General features: G+C 37.0%; 1 protein-coding gene across 1 annotated transcript; it reads left to right on the forward strand.

Annotated features, from left to right (window-relative positions):
- Nucleotides 1-2482: 2482 nt before the first annotated feature.
- On the forward strand, nt 2483-8119 carry LOC109238581. Its single transcript, XM_019405066.1, has 3 exons — nt 2483-2859; nt 4586-4666; nt 7387-8119. The coding sequence occupies exons 1-3, from the start codon at nt 2701-2703 to the stop codon at nt 7783-7785; spliced, it is 639 nt and encodes a 212-aa protein (XP_019260611.1). The 5' UTR covers nt 2483-2700; the 3' UTR covers nt 7786-8119.
- The last annotated feature ends 1902 nt before the right edge of the window (nt 8120-10021 follow it).

Below are 10021 nucleotides of genomic sequence, written 5' to 3' on the forward strand. Positions count from 1 at the left end.
ATCTGTCGAAGAATGTCGACAAAGATCTGATTGGCCAAAATGGCAAGAGGCAATTCAATCGGAATTAAAGTCACTTGCTAAAAGAGAGGTCTTTGGACCAGTAGTCCAAACACCTGCTGGTATAAAACCAGTTGGTCATAAATGGGTTTTTGTGCGAAAAAGGAATGATAAAAATGAAGTTGAAAGATACAAAGCTCGCCTTGTTGCACAAGGATTCTCACAACGACCTGGGGTCGATTTTGATGAAACATATTCACCTGTTATGGATGCCATAACATTTCGATATCTCATCAGTTTAGCACTACATGAAAAGCTTGAGATACATCTAATGGATGTAGTTACAGCTTATCTGTACGGTTCACTTGATAATGAAATTTATATGAAAATCCCTGAAGGATTTAAAATGCCTGAAGCAAATTCAAAATCTCAGGAAATTTATTCAATTAGATCACAAAAATCTTTGTACGGTTTAAAGCAATCCGGGCGCATGTGGTATAATCGCCTTAGTGAATATTTGCTGAAAGAAGGTTACATAAATGATGTTATTTGTCCATGTAAATTTATAAAGAAAATGGCATCAGAATTTGTTATACTTGTTGTTTATGTTGATGACATAAATCTTGTTGGAACTCCAGAAGAGCTCCAAAAGGCAATTGAATATCTTAAGAAAGAATTTGAGATCAAAGATCTTGGAAAGACAAAACTTTGTCTTGGTCTGCAAATTGAACATTTAGCAGACGGGATCTTTATCCATCAATCTGCCTATACAGAAAAGGTCTTAAAACGCTTTTACATGGACAAAGCGCACCCATTGAGTACACCAATGGTTGTTCGATCACTTGAAGTCAATAAGGATTTGTTCCGACCTCCAAAAGAGGACGAGGAACTCCTTGGTCCCGAAGTACCCTATCTCAGGGCAATTGGTGCACTAATGTATCTTGCTAATGCTACAAGGCCTGACATAGCATTTTTTGTTAATTTACTAGCAAGATATAGTTCTTCTCCTACACGGAGACATTGGAAAGGGATTAAGCATATATTGCGATATTTAAAGGGAACTCTTGATATGGGTTTGTTTTATGCTAACAAAGATAGTGCAGATCTTGTTGGTTATGTAGATGCAGGTTATTTATATGATCCCCATAAAGCTCGATCTCAAACCGGGTACGTATTTACATATGGAGGTACTGTCATATCATGGCGCTCCACAAAGCAATCTATTGTTGCTACTTCTTCAAATCACACTGAGATAATAGCTATTCATGAAGCAAGTAAGGAATGCGTATGGTTGAGATCAATAATTCATTTATTCGAGAAAAATGTGGTTTGGAATGTGAGAAAAGACCCATAATTTTATACGAAGACAATGCTGCATGCATAGCCCAATTGAAGGGAGGATTTATAAAAGGAGATAGAACGAAGCACATTTCACCAAAATTATTCTACACACACGACCTTAAGAAAAATGGTGATATTGATGTGCAACAAATCCGTTCAAGTGATAATCCAGTAGATTTATTCACTAAATCTTTGCCAACTTCAACTTTTGAGAAGATGGTATACAATATTGGAATACGAAGACTCAAATATTTGAAACAAGGTTTTCATCAGGGGGAGTAAAATACGCGATGCAATTTTTTTTCCTTACTAAGGTTTTTTCCCATGAGGTTTTCCTTATAAGGTTTTTAATGAGACACATAGCAATGCGTATTACTAAATATGTGTACTCTTTTTCCTTCACTAGGATTTTTTCCCACGTGGTTTTTCCTAGTAAGGTTTTGATGAGGCACATTATCTTTTAATGAACATCCAAGGGGGAGTGTTATAAATATATTATATTATGGATGTCCATTTAGTACTCCGTTATAAATAAGCTTCCTGAAGAAGCTTATCCATATGGGACTCCGCCGTAAATATGTTTATCCATTGAGTACTCTATTGGAAATAAGCTTCCTGAAGAAGCTTATCACTTCGGTACTCGGTTATAGATAAACATTGCCCCCGGTAGAAGATTATCCATACCGGGTATAATAAGCTTATCACTTCGGTACCTGATTATATATAAACATTACCCCGGTAGAAGATTATCCATACCGGGTACAATGAGCTTATCCTTTCAGTACTCCATTATGGATAATCATTGCCCCTAGTAAAAGATTATCCATATCTGATATAATAGGAGCTTACACAACAGCTTGCAGTAGCAGCTTACACAGCAGATTGCAGTAGCAGCTCACACAGCAGCTTGCAGTAGCAGCTTCCTTTCATCTATAAATAGAAGAGATTTAAGTTCATTATGTACATTAGTTTGAATTCGAATAATATATAGTTTCTCTGTATACTTGTTTTTACTTTACGGTCTTTTATTTTATAACAAAATAGAACTTTTAAAATGGAATCAATCGGAGCTTTTTTGGTTTAAATTTGAATTGTAATTTTTAAATCCAAAAACAGAATTTTCTTTCATAAGCCAATCCGAACTGTCCATCCCTACCAAATACTGTATTTCATACCCAAACCACCCCTAACATTTGCTTACAAATACAATTGCGTCCTATATCACACAATCCTCCAACCTCCGCCGTGAAATTCGTCGGAATCTATCTACCAGAATATCGCCTGAGATTTTTCCGATTATCGAAAAACGGCTATAAAAAAGATAAGTTAAAAGAGATAAGAAGGGAAATCTCGCGTTGAAGAATGGGGAAGAAACGGAAGTCGCTAGCAACGAGCCTCGATGAGGTGGATCGAACCATGTATTCAACTTTCTGTAGCGCTGCCAACTCCCTTTCTCAGCTTTATACTCAAGCTATGAACCAACAGAAACTCTCTTTCCTTTCCGGTGAACGTCACGGAATGGTATTTTTACTTCCTTCTTTGTTTGGTTTCTTAGTATATGCTATAAATATTTGTTTTTTGTTTGTTTTGTAGTTTTATGCTTAATTTGGTATCTAGGGATTGCCTTATGTTTTTCTGTCTGAGTTCTAAGGTATAGCTGGTCTCAATAAAGGAATAGAGTTGCTGGGGGATGAAAGCCCATAGGAAAATAGTGCGGAAAAATTACTTTAACTATGAGGATTATTTACTCAACACCAACTAGTTTGGGTTGATACATTGTTTTTACTTTTTTTTTTTTTGGGTATACTTTTGGAATTTGAACTTTGTCTGTGTAACCTTTGTGAAGTATAGTGGGTCCCGTGTAAAGGAGGAGGATTGCAGTTCGAATAGAGGCTACACTATGTGAATTTTTCCTCTGGCTGAGCCATGATGCGAAGAGGAGTTAGTTACCTAAGTCCTTTATTGGTGGGAGGTAGCAAGTGCTTGAGGTGAACACAAGCTAGCTCAAACACAACCATTATATAAAAAGAGCAGGATTCCAAGTTCCATTTCTGTACTAAACTTCAGACCTTGTGCTCCCATTCAGCTACATCAGAAGTAAGGAATTCTTATGGGATTAGCTTGCTTAAGAAGGTAATAAAAGAAAACATGTTTTATGGTGTATAGGAATAAGAGTAGGAAATGGTATAAGGATTTGGTTGGGAGAAAAGTGTGGTGGAACAGCTCTAGAGGAAGCAGTCAAGCCGAATTTGAAGTAGTGATTAGCATGACGCTATAGTGTCTGACGGTTTAAGTAGCGAAATCCATAGCAAGGTCCGATAATCAGAGGAGATTGCGGAATCTCTTCACAGGTGTATGACTGGCCTATAGGAGGTGAGGGGATGATAGGATAGTATGGGGGAAGAAGAGAAAAGTCATCTATCTAAAATACATACTGTATTAACTATCCTGAGATGGAGAAAGGAAACAGTATGGGATACCAAGGCACCTAAGGAAGTAGATTTCTAGTGGTCTATGGTGCAAAATGCAAGTTTAGCAGCAGATAATTTAAAGAAAGAGGATTGCATTCTGTTGCATTGCATAGCTGTGGAATCTAGCACTTTTCTTGTTTGATATTAGGTCAATAATGTCAAGCAGAGTAACAAACGTTATAAAATAATGTTAAGCAGAGTAACAAGGACAATCACTTGTTGGAGAATACGGAAGACCGAATAGGAGAACAAGGTAATTTGGAGAAGCACACCATTGTTGCAACTGTAATTAGCGGAATAGGAGATTATTCCATAATAGAGAGAGCATACCCGTGTACTTAGATGATTGTGTTGAGATGAGTGGATAACTTCATTGAAAATTGTGGTCGAGCTACTCTCTCCCTTTGTAAATACTTTTGATACCGTGGTGGTATGTAATCAATGAAATGATCTGACTTGTAAAAAGAAAAAGTGGTGCATGTGAACTTGATTAGACTGTACAACTATGAAGTTTTTCCTCATACTTATATGTAGTTATGGCTTCACATTAGATTGTGACTGCAAGTACTTTTGGTTTCTAAGCTTAAATTAAATGTTTCAGAAGGAAATGTTTCTTATTACCAAGGCTTCTAAATCTTTTTCTTGGAAGACACATGCTGTGTTATTTTTATATAAATGATCTACTTCCGTTTGTTGGGATTTTATCTTTTGGTGAATTCTAGTTGTTGCCCTTTTGACTGTGTATCATGATAACTAGCATACCATTGTTTTAATAGGAAAAACTGTACCAATGGATCTTGAGGCAACAAGAGGGTGGATCCAGAGTAACAACTGTTGACATACTGAACTACCTGCAGGTTTCTTTTCTATTATCTTGATTATCTACCCACCTATTTATGGTTGATATGTTTGATTTTCCTTTCATGTTTATTCTATGGAGCTTCATCTACTTAGCAATGAGCATATGAGATCCTTACTCTTCTTAGAAGTGCAATATAATCCTCAAAGCTTGATCATTAACTTTTTATAGTCAATGAATCTCCACATTATCCTTTTCCCAACCAAAAAAAAAAAAAAACAGAAAAAAATGAAGGAACAAAACGAATCATGGAGACTCATTCTTTTTTTCCAATCAGAAAGTGAGAACTCTTATGCATTGCTCTTTTGTCATTGGCGATATTGTAGATAACCTGACAAAAAGAACATTAAGTTTTTCTTGTATGTTAATCAAAATTTTCTTCTTGAAAATCTTGGACATAACTGATAACATGGTTCTGCTTGTGAATGGTTAGACTCTTCGGAGGTACGTCCTCAATTTCACTACTCGGGATCAAGAACATAGAATGTCCAAATCCGATTTTTAATTGACTTAAACTGAAAGAGGCAGATTTAAAGACCCGATATATAGAAACAGTCAATGGATTCAAAATTATGAAAAAAGGCTTAATGGAATTAAAGAACATGAGGTTTTTGTTTTACCCCAACTTTTTTTGGGACTGAGGCATAGTTGTTGTTGAGGTTTTTGTTTTTACCCAGATTATCCAGAATTAGTGCTGAAGTATAAATGCAGTAGGGACCTTTTGAGGTTCGTTGCAAATGCTTAATTGCTTCTAGGAGAGAGTGAGAAACCAGTGGCTTCTCTGTAGTTTTTGTGTGTGCAATCATTTGAGGTAAATACTGATTGAGCTTTAGAGCATGTGAGTCTTGTTGTTTCCGCATGCATTTGCCCAGATCTTTCAGCAAGTGAATGAATCGCGCAAGCAGAACTGGGACACTATGTATAGTAATGCGACTGACATTGATAGGTGGTCTTTGTGTCTCCAGTCACCACTGTCTCAAATTCAAGCTGACGAATTAGATTGTAATTTTTTTTAACGAATACAAAGGACTGTTATTGGAACTTGCTCTAGCTGGCCTTTAATCCAATGTTTCAGTCTGTAGTTCATAAATTCCTGCATAATGTTTGTGCAAAGTGACCTTAGATCTTGGCTTATCATATGAGGTGTGAAATTACTTTTACCTGAAAAGGCTAACAAAATGAGAATGAAATTTTATTGGAGTTCGGTGGAGGTAGTAGGAGCTCCCAAATTGCTTTTGGATAGACCGAGCTGGTTGAGTTACCTGGATATGCTCTTTCCGGAAAAGGTTGCATGAGGTTACTCATCCTTGTTGATTTATGACTTGGAGATGACTCAGTAAACAATCTTGCTGTTATTCTGTAGGATGGTTTGAAATTTTTGTGCGCTTTGTTATTATTAAGAAGGACCTTGATGTCATAAGCGTACCAGCACTTACCTTCCTTGCTATTTTGAAATCTTTCCATGATGATTTTAAGCCTGACATTGAATCCTATGATGTTGTATATGAAAAAAGAATGCCATGATGGCTATTGATTCTTCTTGGCAGTTGATGTTGAATTTTACATGACAGAGAAATTTGTATCAAAAGAGATGTGATACGGCCATCAATTAGCTCAACCTTACGATTAATTTATTTTTTTCCTTCTAGTCAAAGTTTTGGGGGCTTGTGTTTTCAAGAATTTTATTAATCTTGAATGGATCTTGTGTCTGTTTTATACATGGTGTATCTGTTAACCTGTTATCTTTGTGAGAGTTCTTTATTTGACATTAAATGATTACTGGATTATAGATTGCAAGAGCGCTCTTGATACATTTGATCTGATTATATTCCATTATTAGTTTTCATAGCGATGAGTCGGGTCTTCACAGAAATGGGAAACCATTGGCTTCTCAGGCTCTCAGCTATACTGAAACCATTGGCTTCTCAGGCATATGTTTAAGTTACTTTCCTCTAAGGCTTGATTTTTTTAATTAAATATATTTTTCTCAGATTCGATCTCTCAATATGCAGATTGGATAATTAGAATTTCTTTTTGTGGATATTATCTTTTTTTTGATAAAAAAAGTAGAACATTTTTAAGATTAAAAGAAATTGTACACTTGACCGGCCATTCTTGTTCATAATGGTTGAGAGCTATGTTGCGCGGACTCTCCAAAATAATGCCGCACCCTGTCGGATCCTCCAAAAATACACTATTTTTGGAGGATCCGACACCCACCTGGCAACATTTTCGCAGAGTCCGAGCAACATACGTTGAGAGATACCTTTTCATGCCACTAGGTCAAGAGTTCGAGCCTGGTACTCTGTCAAACAAAAAAAGAAATTGTACACTTGTTTTCTACATGAAATAAACTTTATGAAGTAGCGAAAGTTTCGCGTATGTATCTGTTTGATGTCAAATTGTTGAAGAAAAAAGAAGCAAAAAGGAAGAAAAAAGTGATGATGGTGGCTTAGGCTTGTTGGCCCTTCTTGGGTATAAGCTGTCGATATCTCGTTTTTTTTTGTAGTTTATAGATTAGAGCCTGATTTCCTGCTTTCTTCAAATCTTATTTAAGTATGTAATGTTTACCTACTGACTGCACTGAACTTATGGAAGATGGATCAGTAGTTTGCCTATTTCACCATTCTGGTTGTTATCTTTTTACAAAACCACTCCTGGTTTGACAACATCTGACAGCCCTGTTTTGATGTGTCTATGCATCTATGGATTTGCCAGTCCGAATTGGATTATAATGGAGAGGACCAGTCAATGTCGCCTAGGCCACCACCTCAGCATCAGCATTCCCAGCCGATGCATTTTGCAAACTCAGGCTTCCATGTCTCTCCAGGTCCAGTTGGCGTAGCAGCTCCAGGTCATGGCGTACGTTCTGATCATGATCAGCAACCAAAGAATAACGTTTTCTCAAATGCTCTTTCAAGTCCTGTTCGCCGGAGCTTACAGAATTATCACATTGCTCAAGGGGGTCAGTTTTCGAACAATGTTCAACCTCCCAATGGTACAAGACACATTGAAACAAACTCCCAACACCAAAATAGAGATTCTAATAGTTATATCTCTGCCGATGCATCCATGGATATGCATTCCGATAGTCCAGGTCATGACTCTACTTACTGATGAATTAATGTTTTGGAAGCTGCCTTTTGTCATGCCAGGGTGGTCAGACTGCAAGTTCAGGTAAATTGATGTATTCTGTCATGCAGATGTTATAGGAGAAAAAGTAGATTATGAGATTGGCTGCTTGCTGATAAGACTATAAGTGTCCAGACATCAATATCCTTGTGCACATGCTCATCGATAAAATGCTATTTGATGAGTACCATACCTTTTGAATACACTCCTGTTGTTTTTGGGACCAGCTAGTTAGTTTCCTTTGGGTCTTTTGTGATACTTATGAATTGTTTCATTATTTACCATACTATGTGATTGGTGTTAGTGTTGCTTCCTTGTGTTATGCCTTTGCAGAATGGAATATTTCTTAGACCAATTTGCCATTGATTCTCCAAGTTATGCCAGTGTAAAGAGAGAGAATCTTTGCAATCAAAGTGAAACTAGAGCATAATCCATATTCTAGACTATTTTAGGGCCTGACCCAGGTTTATTAGCTTGTAATTTATGCTGCCCTTATGCATTTGAGTTATTATTATTTGAGTAATTATCATTGTCCAAGGTCTTGTCCTCTCCAGTTTTTGAAGTCTCTTCCTTTCTATTAAATGTAAATGAGAATAACAAAACATTTTTTAGTAAGTGGAAAAGGTCTAAAAACCCCTAACCTATTCAATTTGTTTCATCATTGCTCTTAGTTAACCTATTGGTCCCCTAATGCCCTCACAGTTATTTCTTGGCTCATATTAAACTGTCCCTTTTAAGAGCTGAAATTGAGATGACATGACACTCTCTTATTGGTCCATATATAACCCAAGTTTGCATTAAATACCTGCCCGTCTATACATATATTTGGACAACCCATACAAATCCGTAATTTCTAACAAAAGCCCTGGCAGATCCTTTTCTCCATTCGCGTGACCTTCTTACTTCATCTAAGTAGAAGTTCTGCAATTCTGTCTTTTTTTTTTTCCCCCCTATTGAACAGAAAGCATTGAGATGTTACTGTAGGCATATAAATTTTATTGAAATTAAATCTATAAATAACATGGATTAATATTTTGAATAAATATTATGGACTAATATAATTGGGTTAATTATATAAGTTAAATAAATAAGTCTAAATTCAATGGGTTAGCCCATTTAATTGGGTTACAAATGATGAGCCCACTTCATTAGGTCCAAGATGTCATTTTCTAGAGGCCCAGTTTAGTGACACGTGTGAAATGACATGGCACGCCAAGTCAAATGGAAGAGCCAATAGGATCATGTCAAAATGACAAGGCATGCCAAGTCAAAATACTACGATTGTTGCAATATTTTTCGGTCTCGATTATTTTCTTAACGCAGTTTTATTGCCTAGAAATTTTGGCATGCCTAGTGGGATAATCTCTACCTCTCATCTCAACTTTTCAATCATCAAAATTCAAGAACGACGAAATGGATTCAAAGAAAATCAACTCCAGATCAACTTCCACCATGGCTGCTAATTCTAGGTTCTACGTTGATGTAGAAAATATCCTTGATATTACCTTTGGAAGCTTTGGACCAGTTACATAGAGCAAAGCAAGCTCTTTAGGACGACAAGCACTCCAAGTGCCATCCGCATCAACCCCTGTTTTCGGATATTCATCCTCAACGAACGCACTTGAAGGAGAAAGTAATGTTGCTGAAAAAATTAAGAAACCTCTAGCTTCGCTTAACCTCTTAGGATCCAAGAACTATGTTGTGAAGGAAGATGATGGTACTTCAAGTGACGGATCCTCCCCACTTACACCACATAGCATGAGCCAATCGAGGATCAATCTATGTGATAATCCATGCTACTCTCCGTCGTCCACAACGATCATGCAAATAATGATGACGAACGCTTCATCTGTGGAAGAGCAGTTGGCAAACCTGACAGAAGCAATTGCTGGCTTGACCAAGTGCATGCAAAATAAATATGCTAGAATTGACAAGTTGACAGGTAAAGTGGGAATTTTGATGGAAGAAGAGTCCGGCCATGCACCTGGCAAGCTCCCAGATGTTCCAAGGAATGATCCTCCCCCAAGACAAGTAGCATCTGCTAAGGCTATCCTTGTCTCATCTGAAGGTATGATTCCAATCGATCAACTAAAGGAGTTCATCAAAGGGACTATCAAAAATAAGTATGAAGTTGCTTCCAAGTCTTCTCTTACATACGCAAAGCCATACACTGCAAGGATCTATATGTTGAATATGCCTACTGGCTATCAACCTCCAAAGT

This window comes from Nicotiana attenuata, unplaced genomic scaffold (assembly GCF_001879085.1).
Source record: "Nicotiana attenuata strain UT unplaced genomic scaffold, NIATTr2, whole genome shotgun sequence".
Lineage (NCBI taxonomy): Eukaryota > Viridiplantae > Streptophyta > Magnoliopsida > Solanales > Solanaceae > Nicotiana > Nicotiana attenuata.